Source organism: Cervus canadensis, chromosome 1 (genome assembly GCF_019320065.1).
Source record: "Cervus canadensis isolate Bull #8, Minnesota chromosome 1, ASM1932006v1, whole genome shotgun sequence".
NCBI lineage: Eukaryota > Metazoa > Chordata > Mammalia > Artiodactyla > Cervidae > Cervus > Cervus canadensis.
In genome coordinates this window covers 58296508-58319101 of record NC_057386.1, presented here as the reverse complement: position 1 = coordinate 58319101, position 22594 = coordinate 58296508, and the positions used below count along the sequence as shown (strand labels likewise).

At 40.7% G+C, this 22594-nt stretch overlaps 1 protein-coding gene across 3 annotated transcripts in view; it reads right to left on the bottom strand.

Annotated features, from left to right (window-relative positions):
* CA10 (carbonic anhydrase 10) overlaps window positions 1–14330 on the bottom strand; it is an 830820-nt gene extending 816490 nt beyond the window's left edge. For 2 of the 3 annotated variants that reach the window (XM_043483762.1, XM_043483751.1), the window contains exon 1: window positions 13700–14212. In XM_043483762.1, the coding sequence (XP_043339697.1) occupies window positions 13700–13760 (61 nt within the window). In that variant the 5' untranslated portion in view covers window positions 13761–14212. Of the gene's footprint in view, window positions 1–13699 lie in introns of all 3 variants that reach the window. The other variant, XM_043483745.1, reaches the window with a different exon arrangement.
* Between the last annotated feature and the right edge of the window lie 8264 nt (window positions 14331–22594).

The following is a 22594-nucleotide window of genomic DNA, read 5'->3' as shown; positions in this document are numbered from 1 at the left end:
AAACGCTCCAAAGCCAGCTCCCTAGAGACTGGCACACTTGGGTCATAGTTTGCTTGCTTTTACTTAACATCATTATAGCATTTGTCATCTGTCCTATTTCTTTTTTGTATTTTCTTTTATGCCTTTTGTTTAAATTCTCAGAACAGTACATTTGAAAAGGAACCATGTTGCAATCCGACAAATGGTCTAGCATTTAATTATTATTTTAAAAATCATTCTCTTATGTGAGTAGGAACATAAATTAAAATGATCTTTTCATGTTGAAAATCTATTGAAAAAAAACTACCATGTGTGTATTAATGCCTGTAAGAAGCTGGCAAGACAAAATAAGGAAAAGAAAAGACAGCAAGGAGATTCTAGTAAAAACAAATGAGTGACAGTTTTAGAACATATAAATATTATATATTTTATCATAAATGGATTGGATCATAATGCCTCATATCTTTATTGCTCTGGTGAAAAAACATATAAATAGAAACTATGAGCACATTTTTGAATCAGGATTTTGTTTACTTCATTGTTGTGAAGGTTGAGTATTTACTGAGTCACATGAGACCATATGCTTATATTAGAAGCCTTGATAAGTCTAAGCTCTAGTTGTAAAATGAAAATGCATCATTAATTTTTTTTTTTAATTATTAAAGAAAAGTGTCGGCCAGACTCAGTAAATTATCTCTGAAGATAATTTTATGAAAAAGTCATGATGGTCTTCTTTCTTATAATCTCTAAAATATTCCCCAAACATCCTAGCTTCCCCTAGAGAATCAGATTCAACCAACCTTAACTGAATATGTGTTATGGCCAGGCATTGAGCTAAACACTTTCACATGAATTGGCTCATTTAACCCTCATGTTTTACATGATATACCAAATTCCTTTCTAATTTTGCCCAACATATCTTTCTTCTTTTAGCTTCAGCTACAACAATACAAAACCCACCATTTATCAAGTACACATGTCAAGCACTATGCTGCATTTTAAAATTTGTCTCCCTTAACTCCAAAGACAGCTGTTATTATCTCCAGTTAACAAAAAAGGACACTAAGGATTAGTTATGAAAGGCTGCTGCTGCGAGCCATGTGTCATGCTGGGATTCGTGACCTCTGGAGGAGAGGATTTCGATCCGGGATCAGAGACGAGGCTTCATCACTTGGAGCTTTTTGTGCAGCAAAGTTTTATTAAAGTATAATAGAGATGGGGAAAGCTTCTGACATAGACATCAGAAGGGGACAGAAACAGTGCTTCCTTGCTAGATTTTAGCAAGGTGTTTTACGTCTGTTAGAAAGCTATTAATCAGATAAGACACCTCAAGGCTGAAGAAGTTTCACCAGGCTCCTCTCTCACAATATGCACTTTCGAGATAGGATGGCACAAGGTGTGTTATCCCACAGCAATAAAATAATTGACAAGAATACTGGCTTGTTGAGCCGTTATCAGTCCAAAGTTTGAGAAAAGAAAAATGTTAGTCTTAGGTGGTACTATTTTGAAGAAAGACAAATTCCAAAGCAAATACATAGTTTCATTAACGTAAGAAAAACGCACTGGTTAACTCAAGGCAGAACCACGTGTGGTCAACACAATTAAATAAGCCTCTTTTAATTTTGTGTAGAGAAGGAAAAAAAAAATCTGTCACTTAACAGTTTATTTCCTCCTGCTGCTTGGGGACCTCTGGCCTTCCTGCCTGTTACGCTCTCAGTTAGAGATTTTAAGATATTTCTTAATGTCACACGATGGGCAACAGCAGAGTTGAGATAAAATTCTTAAGACTTTAATATATAGGACCCTCCCCCAAGGTTTTCAGTAAATGCTTTTATGAAGCAGTCAATGACAACCCCTTAACTCTTTCTCAGGTCCTTACTAGAGAGGTACAAGGTCAGCAATCTACAAATACAGTTTGGGTTAGTTTTTTATTATATCTTATCCTTACACTTGCCCATCTCAAAAGTCACTTCCCACTTTTCTGCTTATCTACAACCTCCAAAATTCTTCCTATAATTTAATTTTGCTGCCGTGATATTTCAAAAACTAGAAAAATTTAGCATCAACAGCAAACTTTGATAATTTTCTTAAAAGTTTCATAACAGTAAAAAATTTCCAACTTAGAAAGGGACCTAGAAATTACCCAGTCCAGTATCCTTGTTTAAAAGAAAACTGGTATTCAGACAATTAAAACTACTTCTTTCACAACACAACACAGTGGAAAAACAAATACTAAACAAAGCATGTCCTAATTCCATCCCAATAATCTTTTTTGAAAATCAACTGAGTCATTCTTCCCAATAATTTATTAAAACGTGCTCTAGGAACAATAATCAAGAAGGCTCAAATCTCTGGACTCAGAAAAGATATTTGCTTGTCCTTAACCCTGGTTTCCTGTCTGATCAGACATTAAGCAAAAATATCATCTTGAATGCCATGGCTATTCAGTTTTTGCGTAATACTTTCTGGGGATGGACCATTATCAAAATCACCTGTCAAAAAAGAAACAAGAGGCTCAAAATGGAGTTATTTATGCTAAGGCTCCTGTCACCAAATTAAGACTTAATACCTAACCTAACTGCAGTTACAGCCTCTCCTAGAAATATTATCTTAACCAGTCACTTTGGAATTTCCTGTGTGATCAGTCGCTCAGTCGTGTCTGACTCTTTGTGACCCTATGGGTTGTAGCCCACCAGGCTCCTCTGTCCATGGGATTCTCCAGGCAAGAATACTGGAGTGGGCTGCCATTTCCTTCTCCACTGGAATTTCCTAGTCAGCACTAATGAGGTAACCTGCCAGGTAGATTCCTGCTGTCCTCCAAAGGAAGGTAACCTTTCCTGAAACAATCAAGTCTTTGCAACTAACTTCCTTGTTCCAACTTCTGCCTATAGTATGGTAAAAACACGAAAAAACTTTGTATTCTTTTACCCCATAATCACAATACTGGGATTATTTATGGAAATAGTTCAATAGAAATAAATATCTATAGACACAAAAACATATGCCCAGAATGTTAAAACTAGAAACAACATAGGTGCTCAAATATAGGGAAAAGATCAATATAAACAATGCTATTTTAGATGAATAAATTATTACAAAACTATTACAAAGAAAATCATAAATGTTAAAGTGGCAAATGTTAGCCAGCTGTTCACCAAATGTTTCTCTTTATTCCTGGACCCAAGACTAGCCTGCAATTTCCAGTTTCTTTTGCATTAAGATACTGTCATGTGACTGACCAGACATGAGGTATACAGTTTTCCTGTCAGGCTCATAAACACTTCTCTCATGATCCTCCTCCTCAATCTTTTTCAAATTATGAATGTTGATGCCGGGAACAACACTGGAAGCCATGTCTTGAAGACTGCAGAGACTATCAGCCTTGAGACTCCCAAGTCACTACACAAACAGGATTTCTTCTCTTTTATCCTCTCCCTCTACACCAAGGCCCTATTCTCTCTCTCTCTCTCTCTCTCTCTCTCTCACACACACACACACACACACACACACACAGAGACACCAGTTAGATAATTAACATGAGCAGGAGGTGAGCTTATGCCGTATTATGTTTCTGAGATTGCTGGGCTTACTGAACACAAAACCCTGAATTTCCTGAACTAACAGAACTAGAATAGCAACACAGGGGAATACTTAAGATATAATGCAGTTTTTGTTTGTTTCTTTGTTTTTGTTTTTTAAGTACAAAGCTTTAAGGGAAAAATTTATAACTGCAAACTTTGGAAAATTAAAAATTTAGCCTATGAAGAAACAGTTTGTTTTCCTAAATTTTGTTTGATACTAGTGTTGTATCATACATAGCATTAAAATTACCTCAATGACTTCTAGTATCATTCATGTTTGTAACACTAAAACACTTGCACAAACAGTCCCTTGCTCATAAGGAGCAATGATCAAGAAGAAGCATTTCAACTGGACACACAATTAGCCTAAACAGCAAATGCATAAATAAAACTCTGATTTTTAATTTGTTCAACATATTTTACTTTAGATATGGCACATACCGAGCTCAGTAACTTATGCACTATTTTAACTGCACAGGACGCTCATTTAGCCAGGCTTCCCTGGTGGCTCAGACAGCAGAACATCCACCTGCAAAGTGGGAGACCTGGGTTTGATCCTTGGGTTGGGAAGATCCCCTGGAGGAAGGCCTGGCAACCCACTCCAGTATTCTTGCCTGCAGAATTCCCATGGACAGAGGAGCCTGGCAGGCTACAGTCAATGTGGTCACAAAGAGTTGGACACGACTGACTGACTGACTAAGCATGCACTCATTTAGCCACTACAACACAGAACTTCAAAGACACAAACTAAAACCACAAAGAACGTCTTCACCAAAGTGGAAAACGGGGAAGGACCCTGTTAGAGATAACACAAAATAATGACTTTACTACTTCATATTTCATTCTGTAAGATGCAAGTTACTTAGAGCTGGTATCATTACTGTGTATTGCAAGACAGTATTTTTATTCAGACTCAGGCCACACAACAGACATTTATTATTCATAGATGCCTCTTTCTAACTCTCAGTATAAGTTTAATATATCTACCACAAGATTAACAGTAGGGGCCTTTTTATGACTGTTATCCAAAAGTCTACAAGCAATAAATGCTGGAAAGGGTATGGAGAAAACGGAACCCTCTTACACTGTTGGTGGGAATGCAAACTAGTACAGCCACTATGGAGAACAGTGTGGAGATTCCTTAAAAAACTGGAATAGAACTGCCATATGACCCAGCAATCCCACTCCTGGGCATACACCCCAAGGAAACTAGATTTGAAAGAGACACGTGCACCCCAATGTTCATCGCAGCACTGTTTATAATAGCCAGGACATGGAAGCAACCTAGATGCCCATCAGCAGACGAATGGATAAGGAAGCTATGGTACATATACACAATGGAATATTACTCAGCCATTAAAAAGAATTCATTTGAATCAGTTCTAATGAGATGGATGAAACTGGAGCCCATTATACAGAGTGAAGTAAGCCAGAAAGATAAAGACCAATACAGTATACTAACACATATATACGGAATTTAAAAAGATGGCAACAATAACCCAATATGCAAAAGAGAAAAAGAGACACAGATGTACAGAACAGACTTTTGGACTCTGTGGGAGAAGGCGAGGGTGGGATGTTCTGAGAGAATGGCATTGAAACAAGTAAACTATCAAGGGTGAAACAGATCACCAGCCCAGGTTGGATGCATGAGACAAGTGCTCAGGGCTGGTGCACTGGGAAGACCCAGAGGGATGGGATGGGGAGGGAGGTGGGAGGGGGGATCGGGATGGGGAACACATGTGGATCCATGGCTGATTCATGTCAATATATGGCAAAAATCACTACAATATTGTAAAGTAATTAGCCTCCAACTAATAAAAATAAAAAAAAATTAAAAAAAAAAAAACAGTAGGGGCCTTTTTTTCTATATCCTCCTCCTATTTTTTCTATAATCAAATTAACAAGCAAACAAATAACAAACCGTCCAACTGATCATTTCCTCATAGTTATGAACAGCAACTAGGAAATCATAGGCAGAATGATCAGCCAGGAACAGCAAATCCATTATGTTCTTTCAATTTCTAGGCTCCTGGCTCCCCTCCAGGGTTAAGAACCACTGGGCATCACAATTCTGTTACAAAAGGCCACGGGGGAAGTAAAGTTTTCTGACAGAAGATCGAAAACACCTTAGAAACCAGTTTCCTGTATTGCTCTGCGTGAAGACTAAAGAATGGATAGGCTTTTCACCTAAAGCACTCTACTTCATTGCTAACAGTGAGCCTTCTCAAGTGCTGGCTTCTCCCAAGCTGGGACCAAGTGAGAAAACAACCATATCTTTAGCAATCTTTAGTAGTTTGGGCTTCCCAGTCAGTAAAGAACCCGCCTGCAATGCAAGAGATCTGGATTCAATCCCTGGGTTGGAAAGATCCCCTGGAGAAGGGAACACTGCCCACTCCAGTATCGTGGCCTGGAGAATTCCATGCACTGTATGGTCCATGGGGTCACAAAGAGCCGGACACGACTGAGCGACCTTCACTTCACTTTAACAGGAACAGAGAAGCATGGAGAAAGAACAACAATGTACCCATGGATCCTTAGTTCAAGTCTAATATACTGGTGTCTCAGAACACAAAGGCGCAAAAAGACATTTTAAACAACAGCTAAGTGTCCCAACTAACACTGGTGTCTTTAATGCAGATAAGAGTTGAGTCTGAGAAGGAAATAAAAAACTATTCAATAAGTTGCTCCCTGAAAAAAGTTCCAGTTCTGACTGCATACAGTTAAGAAGCAAGAGGGCAGCTAACAGAGGTGTCTTCTTCATTTTCCCTCACTCTTAACCTCCATACAAGATCTCAATCTTGTTCCCCAGTGTCCTGTGAAGCAAGGAAAGTTGTTCTAAATCAATCCTTGTTATTCATTTATGTACCAATTCAAACATTCATTATTGAGTATCTACTAAAATGCCAAGCCCCAGGTTGAGCAAAGGGGAAAAATGTGCATCATCAAATATACATTATACGAGGGCAAAGCTGTTTAGCTTACTATATTTTTGTCTGGCCCAGTGCCTCACTCATAGGAGGCATTTATTAGCATTTGTGAGATTAATGAACCAACACATTAAATTCCTTCAGGGTGGGAGAAAATCCTCCCACAGACATGTACCTATATTTGTCCTTTTTAAGAATCCTATGAGGTATTTATATTATTCTAATATCATGGAGGAGAAATGCCCTGTATTCACTCAATAAGTCTGCCATCAAAATTGTTTGTCTTGAGGGTGAAAGCTTGCTTGTGTTTATGGCAGGAGGAGGGAGCAGCAAAAGAGGAATATGTTGACTCATATCCTTCAGTTAACATGTTTATTCCAACTCCGGCATTCTTGTCAAATGTATTGTGAAGCCAGCAGGATTTGGATCTGGAAAATTCACCTGAAAGTCACAGGCTTCATTTCCTATTCTCAGCCCCTTCAGCCTCTGGGCATGAAGTATTAGACGAAGTTAAAGATTAATTCTCCATTTACTATGAAAAAGACCCCACCTCTCCCAGATCAGGAGGAAAAGGCATTTGTAGGCTTTCTCCTTTACAACCACTGAAGATCTTTCCACTTCTATCCTGAAGGCACCTTAATGCAAATGAAATCAAACCCAAATACTGGCTACCTCATTACCAGCTCAATCTTGCTTTTATCTTGAAGGCAATCCCAGACCATTTCTTAGCATTCACAGCTCCCCACACCACCTTCACATGCGAGAAGTCTTTTAGTCTTGCTTAAGATTACACAAGATGAAAACAAAAAAGTAACAGGAAAGATTCAATTGTCAAAGGGAATAAAATGAAGTTGCCACACTGCAAAATCTAGGGTTAGCCAATAGCGTCCTGGCTCTTTTTCCTAGGGTAGAAATATATGAATACAAACTAAGTGAGGAGATAAATTCTGTAGTCTAAATCTGAGATATCAAAAAAGCTTCTGGGAAGCTACATGGAACTAGAGACAATACTGGAAAATAATTCCTGATTTCGTAAAAACAGAGCATAGCTGGACTAAAGCCAAAAGCTTTAACCCTGACAGGTCTATTGCTAAAGAAGAGAAAGGTATAAACTAGACCTACATTCCTGAGGACTTACCCTCCTTTAAAAGTTGCTCTCCTTGCACAGAGAGGCACAAGGGTAATTTCTACTACTATTATATGTAAAGCATTATTATTATTAGAATCAGATTTCCTAAATCCTCTTCTATCTCAGCCTCATTCATCATACTTCACCCTCTACTTATTGCCATACTTACCTCTTCATAGTCCCCTGAATTCATCATGTCTTATCTGATTACCCCGTCTTTGCTAATGTTGTTTCCTATGATGATTCCTCCCCTATCACACTCCTGGTCAATCAGTAAAAATCTTCCAAGTCAACTCTTAAGCTTCCTTTAAGACTCACCACTAATTCCTTTCTGGCACTACTTACTCTCCTTCCTCTCTCTCTCCCCCAAATCTTAACCAAGTTCAATCCATTGAATCCATGTAAAGATCCAAAAGAGAAAATAAAATCACCAAGAAATTAAATATATTAGGGTACTCCATATTCTCTCAATTCAACAGCTCCCTAAGTGGACTCCTCCCAACTTCTGAGTATCTCCTGAAGTGAATCTTTTTCCATTTGAGACATTCTCCACTGTATCTCTTACTCATTCCTATTTGTCTCCTTTTGATGATATAGTTCCCTCTAACTTTTCTATCCAAACCTCTAACACCTATTTAATATTCTCTTTTGCCTTCAAGTCTGACCTTCTCACATAGACAGCATTTATGTGCTCTAGCAAATAATTAGGAATTATTCATATTGCTTTATATCACAATACATTTTGTGCATTATGACACTGCTTGCATAAGTATTCTTCATATTTTTTATATCACTCTACATTATATGTGTATATCTCTACTTTTATAACTCTATTTTAAGCATAATATGGTAAAGACACAGATACTTTACATTGGTATAACACAAAGAACATTCAAGATCACCCTTTGATGTTTCCCTCAACAATTCTTTGAAATAGGCAAAGAAGACAGAACTTTTCATTTCACAAATGAAGAAACAGAGGCTCTAAGAGGCTAAGAGAATTGCCAAAAGTCATATAGGTAATTAAGGCAGAGTTTGATTGCAGGGTGGGTCTTCAAACTCCCATATTCTTTATAATATGGCCTGCTACCATATACACTTGTGGGCCTAGATCTCTTCCCGACCTACATCTCAGGCTTAAATATATAATGCTTAGTTAAGGTGAAAAGTTGGAATAGTAAGTGTGACTGTCTAGGATGGCAATGAAACTCCCTCTTCCCACCCAATAAAATGTTTTTTGACATTGATAATTCTTCACCCTCCCCCAACACACCAAGGATGTATTACTTAGGAAATCTCTCATCTCACTGCCAAGAGAGTCACATCTACGGTATCTGCCATTCATTTATGGTATCTGTGACTATAAGACATCACATGGGAAACTGAATTTAAAGAAAATGTATTGCCAAGGTCATCAGATTCTTTATTCTTTATCTTTTTCATATTTAATGGGATTTTCTATTACAAATCATATTGATGGCATATACAGTTTGCCATTTTGGAAACACTTTAAAGTTGAGTCTATGTTGAGCTATAATTTAGAAGCAGAAAGAGGAAAAAAAAATGCTGTTGCTCCCCTGGGAATAAGCACTGCATTGCTCCCAGTGATTTCCAAGCCTCATCTCAATATTGGGCTCACACGGATAAAGTGGGTCACACTCATAACTATGTATCAAAGCCCAATGTTACCAGTCTTATTTACATGAGAAAGAAAATTAAGAGACATTTCAAGCCAACACCTCACTGAAAGTAGGATTTGTACTCAATATTACAAAATGCAGTAGCTAATGTTTGTTTTTAGAGTTTTATTGTTGTTGTTTGCTTTTAAACAGCTTAAGGGATGAAGGTAAAGATTCTATTTATTCCTCACAAACCCATGCAAAGTTTGTAGGCAAAATTATATTATTGCAAATTTAATATGCCTGAGACACTGTGCTAAGTGAAAATCATTGACCATATTATCTAATTTAATCTATATGACAAACATGGGATATATACCACTATCTCTTTCTACATATTCACATTGATGTGAAACCATTTAACTTTCAGATTAGGGGAGAATGTATGAAATATTCATTTCTTTCAGATATTGCTGATTATAAGACACTGGAGGCAAATGGGTAACAGTTTGTCACTCTGTTTGAATGACAGAGTCATGTGCAACACAAACACTATCTTAATTCTAGATATAGACTGCGATCGCCCTAAAATTCCAGTTTGAAACTCTCTAAGCCTTACCTCCATTTAACACGATTTACTCATTCAATTGGAGATATCAAAATAAAAAAAAAAATAATGAAAACTTTAAAAGAAATCTTATACCAAAACATGAATGATATATTGAATTTTGACTCAGAACTGTGTGTGAATCCTTCAAGCTGAACTTCTGTGGGCTTTGGTTGCCTCATTTATAAAATCACCCTATAAATTTTGATACTAGATGAGTTAAAATATGTGCAGTATTGCATAATACATGTGAAAGTATCACATAATTCTAATTACTATTGCAGTTATTATGAATAAACTGACAAGGAACTAAAGTTATATATAGTTATATATAGAAAAGTAGGATGTTCAACATGAATTAAATCAGACAGCTCTCTTTGGACCAGAAAATTCTCTCCTGATGCTGCTAAGTATTCATTCTCACTGATCTGAGCTCCATTTGTAAGAAGGGAATAGTGTTCTTGCTAGCAAGAGGAAATATTCTCTCTCTCATCTCCACAAATCTTGGCCGCCTGACATTTTCAGTAAAATGAGATGTCAGCCAAACATACAGACCCAAGAACTCCCAGATCATGACATTCCCTCTTCAGACTAGCTGTGCTGTCCTCAAGTAACCAAATTCTCTCAAATGGAAGGCACACATGCTATGTCCCGAGCAGCTAACTAAAGCTGGTTAAGCTAGCTAGCAGACCCCTCATCCCATTTACTCAGCTTCATCGTAACAAAACGATTAATGCAAAGCCATGAAACATACAAGCCCAGGTGTCTGTATTTTAAACAACATAGACTCATAGACCTAGGGAGAAAATTCCTTTGGGTGTACTTTTAATCTAGGAGCTGGGGTAGGATGAGGGTAGGAAAAGGGAAAGTGTTAGTCACAGTCAGGTCTGACTCTTTGCAACCCCATGGATCTAGCTTGCCAGGGTCCTCTGTCCATGGAATTCTTCAAGCAAATAAATGGAAAAAAAAAAAGAATAACAGAGTCTCAGATAAAAGGAAGATCATACTAAATTAAATAAAAATTTTATTTTTAAAAGATAAAAAAAAAAAAAAAAAAGAATAACTGGTTTGGGTAGCCAGTCCCTTCTCCAGGGGATCTTTTTGACCCAGTGATGGATCAAACCCTCCTGAATTATAGACATACTCTATTGTCTGAGCCACCAGGGAAACTCCTGAGGGTAGGAACCTTTGGCAAAGGAAACACTAAGTTACAAAATTCCAGAGCATTCCTGAAAGCCAACCGAAATTCAGTCAATATACTTTCTATAGGCCAAATTTACTTCCAAAATTTCCCTTTTGCAGAATGTTTACACTGCAGACTTTTGCTGGCCTTTTCTATTCTGGTATTCCTCAGTAAGGAAGCCAACCCTACAAATGTAACAAACATAGATATAACTCAGTTACAATTAGTACCCATTTATAAAGCAGGGCAATTGATCCCCAGCTGGTAGAGAGGTGCTTTTTTAAAAACTTGTTTTCAAATTTAAGATTTAGTAGGTTCTATGAATACACGCTTACATTCTTCTCAGTAAAGCTCATTCATGATTAAATTAAGACTGCAAATCACAGAAACAGAAATGATAAAAGCCCACTAAACCCTCCCTGAGCCAATTATTTAACCTTAGTGCATTGCATTCCTCTTAGGGCTGCCAGATGGGAAACAAAGTCTCCCAAACGGTGGCAAATATGAGTCAGAAATAAATTACCAATGAGAACTGTGACATACATGGACATCACTGAATGAGCACCTCTATTCTTCTTACAGAGGGAGGAGGCCACTTTGGTTTTAGAGAAAGAATGACCTTTTAAAGTTAGGTTTATGAGTGTGTAAATAGTGAGTCCATAATGTTGTATCTCTGCCTAAATGTCTTCATAAAGAGTAAACTAATGCTGATCCTAACTAGGCATTCCAGTTAGCCTTAGGAATGCTAAGCTAATAGCAATTTTGCTGATACTTTTATTTTCTCATTACATAACAATGATAATTTAATAAATGCATGTGAAAGGCCACATACTACACAGCAACTCTCCTGGGTTGGAAATAGTTTCTATTTATATAATTTAGCTGCTGATACACCAAATCTAGTATAGCTGTGACAAATATTTCACTAATGCCTCTTTTGGAAGCTAGGAACAGACTCATTCTCAGCTGGTTCCCTGCTGTGCTGGCCCACCCAAAGGCAGAGGAGGGGTTAGGGACAAAAGATGGGGAGGTCCAGAGCATGAGTGTTAACCTTTTGTAAATCTTAAAGGAACTCAATTTGTCTGATTTGAAAATCATTTATGATGCGAGAAAGAGGCAGGAAAAGGCTATAACTAGTGAAATAACACGGAGAAAAGAGAGAAACTTGAAAGAGATGTAGAAGAGAAAGATGTAAAATGTGGCCTTGTAAGATGCCACCCAGTCTATCCCTGGATATATGACTGGTATAAACCTTTACAGGTCACCTGGAAATGTTTCCTCATACATGTAGGATGCCTAAAAGAGTAGAGGATTGGGAGTGACCCCAGGGCACTTTTGTCTTCTAGGTATACAACATATCTCTAAAGTTTATAGAGGCAAATTTCTAACAATGATAGCCAAGCCCCAAAAAGAATGACTTAAAATAAAAGATCCCCCATTCCTGTCCTGAATATTTGGAACTGGATCCAGAATAAGGGCCGACAAGGATTTTTTAACTTCCAGAATCAGGTCTGATTTGAAGGGTGGGGACTGGCTGAGCCTAACAAAGATAGAGAAAACATGTCCCTCCATCCTAATCCTGCTCAAATAGGCCTGCTCACAAAGGCAGGGTTTCTGTTCTCCTCTTCTGTTGATTTCATGGGAAGTTGGCTGAGTCCCCAATTCTGCAGAGGGATGCAGACAGAGGGGAATACTGCAAACAGGCCTTACCCTTGGTACTTAAATGATAAATGTGAAAGAAATGGTGTGGACACTGTCAGTGGGAGGAGGCACTGAACTGAACGGGGAAATACTGCTTAGCCTGGAGCTTTTTCTTGTATCTCCACACCATACCCTCAACTTCCTGCACTGACAAGAACACTGGATATCAAAATCCTTCCCAACACACACACACTCACGCTCACACACAGAGCCAGGCACAAGCTCTGCCTTATTCATTTCAATGCCCTGGCTTCCCACTAGCTCCTAAATCCACACACTGGCACCAGTAGCCTGATGTCTGTAAGTCTGAGCCAGTAAGTACATCCTTACCACTGGAAATTAGGAAAACTCATGATTTAAAGGGGTATTGATGATACTGTGTTGTTTCAGATAGATTTTGCTTTTATTTGGGGGTGGTTCTGATGCATTTGGGGAAGGCATGGAGTATATCTACATCCTTTTGGTTTCTGCTGGCACTCTCCAGTCCCCAAACCCTCCTGCAGTTTCCTGAAAGTGCCTAGATATTAGGGCAGGGCTCTGCATCTATTTTTTTTTCAACCAGGAGCCATCTAGTTTGGGAACTTTGTAAGCTAGAGGAAGGCAGCAGGGGTTGCCAAGGCTCATATTTCCTTGTCAGAGTTCTCAACCAGGAAAACAGTTGAAAATCAACACCAGTCTGCCTCTTCTTTCTTATCTCTCCACCCCTACAATGTTCCAGGACTCCATACAGATATTACCTCCAATACACACACACACACACACACACACACACACACACACACACCTGGGTTTAGAAGCTTTTTAATTCTTAAGGCTGTAAACCCACAGAGCTGAAAGGGTCTCTGCCACCATCGCTCTTCTGTCCCACGCCGCAAGGCTACTTAATTGTCTACCCACAATAAAACCCCATACATTCCAAAGACCACAACATAACCCGGACCCGCCTGTGACTCCAGCACGCGTGCCATACCTGATATGCAGACGATGAAATTGGCTTGAAGAAGAAAAAGCACCTCCCAGACTATTTCCATCCTCTGATTCTCATTCCAAGTGCATCACTCGACGTGAAAACAGGGGGGGAAGGGGGAGCCCCACAAGGAACACACACATGCACACACGCACACTTCCTAGCGAGCGCACACTCGCACTTCCACCGGATAGTCGGCCAGGGACCGTCACCCCCAAGATCAATATCGCAGTTTGAACTGTTCCAGCAAATTTCCCCTCGGGCTCGACGGATGTGCGCCCCAGACGTGCTGACACATGACCGATGTCTCGCTGCCCGGGAGGTCTCCTTGCTCACCGGTCTCTGCTCCTTGCACAGGCGGCGGAAATAGCACTAGCAGCGCCGGCAGCAGCCAGCCGAACGCACCAGCTCTGGGCTCTTCCTGCAAAAACGAGACCCCGATCGGCCTGGCTCCCCAAGAAGACATAAGACGATAGCCCCCCGCCGGGCCGTGCCGCGCAGTTCCGGGTCCCTGGCCGCTCGCAGTTTGCGGGCTAAGCCCCGGCAGTCCGCGACGAGTTGCCCTCGAAGTCCGCCCCCCTCACCGGGGCATGGTCAGAGGGTGGCTGCTCCGCGCCGCGCCGTTCTGCTCCTGCTCCCGGGTGCCAGAGGGACGCAGACACAGCATACAGAGGGACAGAAAGAGAGGCAGGGGTTACTGCCCGAGACTACCGGCCGCCTGCCGCCTCCGCAGACCCTTCCTGCCGCCCCAGTCTGCGCGCAGAGTGCCGCCTCGGAGCCCGGCTCGAGCGACCCTCCAGGGCTTGGAGCGGGGGCAGTGGGGGGTCGGCTCCCCGCTGGCCTCGCGAGCTCACGGGCTTCCCACGGCGCGCGCGCCTGCTGTCCCTCTCCTATTTTTCTGGTCTCCCCAGAACCTCCAGTTCCCTCGCTTCCATGGTCCGCGACTAGCGCCGCCGCTGCTGCCGCCGCCGCCGCGATTTTCCGCAATGCAACTGCAGGGGTCGTTATTTCCTCGTCTACGGATCCCGGCGCCTCCCGATTCCGTGGGGAGGCGGCGGGCGGGGGCGGGGGAACGGGAGAGGGGCTCGGCCAGGTGAGCAGTCTCGCCGAGCCCGGGCCCAGCGTCACCCCGGCCGCCAGCCGCTCGGGGCGGAGGCAGGAGGGCGCGGCGGGAAGGCGAGGCCTAACGCGGCCATGAGGACGGGAGCGCTGGGCTTCGGGTTTCGGGGCAGCGCGGCCGCCCAGGCCCAGCGCCGAGCCGCAGCCCCTCACTCTGCCCCGCCCTGGCGGCTGCTGTCACTACAGGATCTGGGGAGATTTTCCCTCTCCTTAAAAAGAACTTTGCCCCAGCGGCTTAGGCGCGGGGGACACGGGCGGACTCATCTTGCGAGTGCTGCGCTGCGCTGCGCTCCCTCCGCTATGGAGTATTGGGGATTTTTTTTTTTTTTCTTTGCATAATTCATTCCGTTCCCTCTCTCCTGTCCCTCTCCTGCCCACCTCCTCCTGCCCCCTTTCCGCTCCGGTGCCAGAACAGTACTTACCCCAGAGTTCTCTCTGCCGGCTTCTAGACCAGGTCCTGCAAGTCCCTCACCTCCCTCCTCCTGAAACAGTGAAAACCCGTCTTTCCAAGCCCGGGTGCGGGTAGTGGCCACTGCCAAACACGCCTCTGCCTAGCTCCAGGAAGATACAGCACTATTGGAAACCCGGGCTCTAGGAGAACGAGCTTCGCTTCTTTTCTTTCGTTTATTCTGTTTTTCTTTCGGAAAGCTCAAGTGCTTTACAGGCTTTTGCTGGGCTTCAGATCACTGCCAGCAATATTCAGCAGCTTCTTCAGATTTTCCCGCACCAACCGCGCGAGCGCGCACACACACAAGCCTAGAGCTCCGCTCCTCTAGGCCTCGGGGAAGGTGGGGGCGGCAGGAGCGCCAGCAGCCGCCCAGGCGGAGGCTGTGGTAGGAGCCTCACGCTGTTCCGCAGAAGGTCCCCTCCGCGGCCAGGAAAGGACTTGGCTTCCGGTCAACAGCTCGCGGTGTAGATGCGAAGAAGTCGGAAGGAGACCCTGGGCTCGGGACTGTTTGCTTGAGAAGGCTGGCAACAAGAGGGAAAAAAAAAAAAAAGTGCAGAGTTGTATTGCCTCTATGGCTGCTATAGAGGTCTGAGAAAACCCCAGACTCACCACTTTGGGAGTACTGAAGAAGAGGACAGTGAAGGGGAAATCCCTGAAAAGATCTCGGATTGCTCTGCGTTCTTGTTCAGATTGCAAACTATGACGGTTGGAGATTTTGCACGAGCGCGGATGGACACAAAACAAAGACAGACACGTAACCCGCAAGGGTTGTTTTTGGTTGTACTTTTTATTTTGGGGGGTTTAGAAACCATTTCAGTGTGAGGTTTGGGGTTCGGTCTAATAACAGCATAAAGGATGGAGAAGAAGGGAAATGGTTACCATTCATCCGCACAGTAAAGTTAGTGAGTCTTCCAGGCAGTGTGGCTTGTGAGAGTGCCGGATTGGAACCAAAGGAGTTACAGTGCGGCGTTCCCAGGATTCTTCAACTAACTGTTCAGGAAGAAGTGCAGCCGCCTTTTTGCAGACTGGCTGTCGGGTGCGGGGTTGGGATGGAGGGCAGGGAGAGTGAGCACTGAGAATATCATGAGCTTCCTCGGCCGGGCAGACTTTGCGAGCCACCGCTGCTTAGTTCTGCTGCCTTCAGGGATTCGAAAAAAAGAACCACAAGTAGTCGACTGCTTTTTAAGACAGACGTGTGACTGAGCTATCTGTTTTCTGAGATGAAGGCCAGGGTCTCCAGGTGGTCAGCATATTAAAAATCTAGGCCCAGATGACAGAAGTCCAGGATTCTTATGCAGAGAGCTTAGAGGCTCAGCAGGAAAGACTCTGAGATCTCGAAATATTAAAAGAATCCGAGATAGTGAGAACTAGTCATTTTAGGATACATGGGGGAGGGGGGGAGCTCCGCCCAAAAGAGATTTTTGAAGGGAGAGGGAAAGCTGTTTGCTAAAGATGAACAGGTTCCACCCTAGGGAGCTTTTGAAACCATGGACAGTGACCTACCTTCTGCACTTGGGAGTAGAATCTGCTTGCCAGCAGGAGAGCTCTCTCTGGAAACAGAACAGTGCCTGGATTTTTATACCAGGATTAATTTACTGACTGGGTTTTCCAGTGGCAGTGGTAAAGAATCCTGTCAATGCAGGAGACGCGAGAGAGACTCAGGTTGGATCCCTGGGTGGGGAGCATCCGGTGGATTAGGAAATGGCAACCCACTCTAGTATTCTTGCCTAGAAAATGCAATGGACAGAGGAGCCTGATAGAGTACATGGGATTGCCAAGAGTCAGACAGGACTGAGCACTGAGGGACTGAATACAGCGCACCCGTTTGTTTGCTAATGAATTATGCAATTATTAGCCCAGTGCCAGATATGAGTCAAGCACACTGGCAAGTCGTTGGAGTTTTGTTAATAAAAATTCATAACCCTTGTTTTCAAGATGCTTATAAACTATGTTACCTTCTATATTTTAACTTAAAAGCCAATGCCAGTAAAATAATACTTTTCTCTTTTCAGTCTGTGTAGTCACCTTCAGCCCTCTCAAAGAATATTTAATCAGCTCTCTGCCACCAAGTCTTTTTAATTAAAAATCCAAAAAACATCAATTCATAGGATAGTATTTAACTAAAACTAGTAACATGTATGTATCAATTGTTTGCTATGTAGTAGGCGTTGCCAAATCCCTTCCATGAATAATCTTCTTTTATTTATATAAATTATATATTTATTTATATAAATTTATTTATATATTTTTATATATATATATATATATATATATATATATATATATATATAAGGGAAATACTGTTATATATACTTCTTATATATAAGGGAAATACTGTTATTATCTACATTTTACAGATGATAATAGAAAGGCCTAGAGTGGTTATTTGTCCAAGGTCTCACTAATTGATAGTGTAGAGATCAGAGTCAAGCATTTCAGATTCAGATTCTGTGCCAGACTATCTCCCCTTACTCTCTAGAAAATAAAATGGATCATCTTGTCATCTTGAGGAGGTAGAGGCCACAACTAGAAATTAAGGCATATTGAAATGTAATGGTAGATTATGCAGTTTAGAACTTAACTACTCTAAAATTGGGAGAAAGAAAAGATCACTGGAAATTGAGTAATGAAAGTTTTGTTTTGTTTTGTTTTGTTTGTTTGTCTTTTATTACTGCATCACACAGCTTTTGGAATCCTAGTTCCTAGTTCCCTGAGCAGGGATTGAACCTGGGCCCTTGGAAATGAAAGTCCCAACCACTGAACTGCCAAAGAATTTCCTCCAAGGCATTGCTAATGAAAGAATGTGAGTGCCTCCTAAGTGCCAACTCAGTTCTTGGCACTTGGAAGACAACAGTGAATTCAAAGTCCCTCAAAATTTAGTTTCCATGTTAGCATTTTCTGGAAGGAAAAAAAAACTCAATATTTTCTTGAGTTATTTCTAGGCTCAACCCATGTTTTCTAAGAAATTTTTCATCTTAATCCATAAAATAACTCAGGAAAACCACGTACTAATTTAAAAATTTCTGTCTTCACTCTTTACTTAAGTGTTTGTTTTTTAGCCCATGAAACTAGCAAAAGAAATTTTAAAAACACTATGAAGCTAGAAAATATTTATTCTTATCCATTGTTTTCATATTTTTAATTTTTTTTTAACTTTTTACAGTATTGTATTGGTTTTTGCTGTAAAACAACATGAATCCACCATAATTATCCATACATCCCCTCCCTCTGGAGCCATCCAACCCATCCCTCCAGGTTGTCACAGAGTCCCAAACTGGACTCCCCGTGTTACAGGGCAGCTTCTTACCAGCTGTCCTTCTTTCACTTGTGCCCAAGTCTTGATAACTACAAAGGATCTCTCTCCACTATATCTATATTTGTCTTTTTCCTACTTTACATTTCTCCACTACAAATTCAGCACGAGTATGGTACACATACAATAGAAAGTCTTGGCTGAGTCCAAGTGTGAGAGTCAATTCCAGTTTTCCCAAAGAAAGCAAGGAACTCTTCCATTCCCTAGAAGAGAACAGTATTGAAATTCTTTGTCTTATTTTTCCGCCTTCTTTTTACTCAGCCCCACTGAAAAAGGAGTGACTCATCTGGTTGATAAAATTTTTTGAGAATTTGACATCCATCAGGGTACATTTCTCTAAGACAGATCTTCTATATATTAGAAGACAAAGTAGATCCATCTCTCTTCCCCACTGCTCTCTTGGTCAACCTATATTCAGGCAAAATAGGTTCACAATTTCAGTATGTGTTTCTGGTCTCCATGCCATATGTAATTCAAGAATAATAGTGATTATCTGGGAAGGCAGACAGGGGAGTGGAGATGGACTGGAGGGAGGTGTTACAAAGGAGTAAAAGGAAGCTTTTTAAAAGTAATGGATATATTCATTATCTTAATTGTGTTGATGGCTTATGGATACGCACATATGTCAAAAGTTGTCAAACTGTGCACTTTAAACATGTGAAGTTTATTTTATGTCAATTATATCTCAAGATTATCCATCAAAATAGATCACTAGCTTTTAAAAATAGAGGCAGGCTATAATCATAAATAATCAGAAATGGATATATTTAATAAACTGTGGCCCGACTAGGCTTAGAGAGGCTCAACTTTAGCACACTGTTGCTGATCGATGTGAAATGTTACTCAGACTTTGAGAAGCATCAAAAATTATAGGAGCTATTCTTTAATTTGGAAGTTGTCACTCAAAGAAGTAGCTCTAATGTTGTCTCTGTATCTTTATATATTTTATTAGTATTGGACTATTAAGTTACAGTGTAACTACCTTCTTGGGGACATATGATAAGCTTTCCTAGTATTAGATGGGGAGAGTTTCCTTGAAATTTGTGAAGATTGTCCAGTCAGTCATTCCTGGAGAAAAGAAATTCTTGGGGCAGAAATTAAAACTTGTTAGATGAGCTTTAGTGTGGAGCCAAGCAAGAATACTTCCATCTCACTGAGTTAGGATGAGAGACAAAGGAGTCTGTAAATTCAGGAGCATACCTAATGGTGATGGCTGGATTCTTCCACTTGGATGTGGGCTATGAGCTAGGCAAGGGGGAAGCTTTATAGTAAGGCAGGAACATACCCCAAGGGAAACCAGTAAGATTGGCATGTAATTCTGTATTTGAGAGCAATCATGTGTAGTAACCAGTTAAAAAGTATCTTTGAATATTCTTCTTTTCTACTGTACCTTCAGATGACTATTGATAACACTATAACATTGTGAGAAAATTTGTGTACCAACACTTACGCTACAATGATAAGGGGTCTTGCAGCAGATCCAAAACTGACGTAGAGGTGGTAGCAGAAGGAAACATATGTTTGTACACCAAACTGCAGAGTGTGATGGAAAGTGACACAGCAGGTAAACCGTTGGTGAAACTATATTGAGAACTATATTGAAGAAAGGATCAGATGAAGACTCGGATGATGACATGGATTGTGAGCACTAATATCCTCAGGAGTTAGTAGGTGGGAGAGAAGAACCTCAAAAGCAGATCTATAACCGTACAATTCAGCATGCAAACTGAGGCCACCAAGCAGTGTCTTAGTTTCCTGTTGCTTCTGTGATAGATTATTACACATTGAGTGGCTTAAAATGACAGAAATTTTTAATCTTTCAATTCTGGAGGTCAGAATTCTGAAAGAAGTCTGAAGTGCAGCTTTGTTTCTGGAGTCTCAAGGTGAGAATTCGTTCCGTGCCTTTTTCAGTTTCTAAGAGGTTGTCCTCATTCCTTTGCTCATGGCTCAGTTTCAGCACTGCCTTCTCTTCAACCTCTGCGTCAATCATCATATCTCCTTTTACTTCCTGATACCCCCCATTTTTTTTTTAAATAAAAATCCTTGTGATTACGTTGAGTTCCCTGGATAATCCAGGATAATCACTTCCCTCTCAAAATCTTTAAATTAATCACATTGCAGAATTCCCTTTGCCACAGAAGGTAAGGTATTTACAAGTTCTAGGGATTAAGATGTTGACATATTTTTGAAATAGGACATGTCTTTTACTTTTTAAATCTATTTTAAATTAACTACACTTACAGAAATACACTCATATCGGTTAATAGAATGCAGTTTTACTTGTCCTGTACAATTTGAACCAAAAAATGTGGTACAAGGTTTGCTTTTAAAAAGAAAGAAAAAGGATTGGCAATCTGGTTTATTTTTTATCTATTACAATACATATAGAAGATCCTCCATAAAATGCTGTGAAAACAACAGCATGAACCTTGAGAAATTAAATTTTAGTTTGTCTCTGAGGATGTATTTTTGAAATAGGATTCTTCTCATCCATTCTATAATTTATAACCAACATAAGAAAGTTAATTTTTTGGTAGAGACAGTGGATATTTTATTTCTATAAAATAATATTCCTTATTTGTTATTTAAATTAGGACAGAAGAATAATTACTAGGAGAAGGTACATGCTAACTCTATAGAGTTTTGGTCAATAACTTAAAATTCAGTTTGGAAATTAGCAATACCCATACTTTACTTTTCTTCTTTTCATTACAATTCATCTCTCCCTCTCTCTCAAGTATCCAGGCTTCTGCATGCAAGATTTTAAAGGTGGAAGACTTATTTAGAATGAATAAATAGCAGGCATTCTGTAAACTATTTCTAAAAAAAATAATTAGTTTGTTTATTTAAATAACTTCAGTCTTTCTTACATTTGTGTCTTGGATTTGATGGCAGGTTTGATGGTACATTGCAGTGTAGTTCAGTTCAGTTGCTCAGTTGCGTCTGACTCTTTGAGACCCCATGGACTGCAGCATGCCAGGCCTCCCTGTCCATCACCAACTCCAGGAGTTTACTCAAACTCATGTCCATTGAGTTGATAATGCCACCCAACCAGCTTATCCTCTGTCATCCCCTTCTTCTCCCACCTTCAATCTTTCCCAGCATCAGGGTCTTTTCCAATGAGTCAGTTCTTAGCATCAGGTGGTCAAAGTATTGGAGTATCAGCTTCAGCATCCATCCTTCCAATGAATATTCAGGACTGATTTCCTTCAGGATTGACTGGTTTGGTCACATTGCAGTCCAAGGGACTCTCAAGAGTCTTCTCCAACACCACAGTTCAAAAGCATCAATTCTTCAGCACTCAGCTTTATTTACAGTCCAACTCTCACATTCATACCTGACTACTGTAAAAACCATAGCTTTGACCACATGGACCTTTGTCTAGGAGCTTTATCTCTGCTTTTTAATATGCTATCTAGGTTCGTCATAGCTTTTCTTCCAAGGAGCAAGCGTCTTTTAATTTCATGGCTACAGTCACCATCTGAAGTGATTTTGGAATTGAACAAAAAAAAGGGGGGGTATCTCCCTGTTTCCACTGTTGCCCATCTGTTTGCTATGAAGCAATGGGGCCAGATGCCATGATCTTAGTTTTCTGAATGCTGGCTTAAAAGCTTTTTCACCCTGCTCTTTCATTTTCATCAAGAGGCTCTTTAGTTCTTTGCTTCCTGCCATAAGGGTGGTGTCATTTGCATATCTGAGGTTATTGATATTTTTGCAGGCAATCTTGATTCCAGCTTGTGCTTCATATAGCCTGGCATTTTGCACGATGTACTCTGCATACAAGTTAAATAAGCAGGGTTACAGTATACAGCCTTGTTGTACTCTTTTCTCATTTTGGAACCAGTCTGTTGTTCCATGTCCAGTTCTAACTGTTGCTTCTTGACTTGCATACAGATTTCTCAGGAGGCAAGTCAGGTGGTCTGGTGTTCCCATCTCTTGAAGAATTTTCCACAGTTTGTTGTGATCCACACAGTCATAGGCTTTGGTGTACTCAATAAAGCAGAAGTAAATGTCTTTC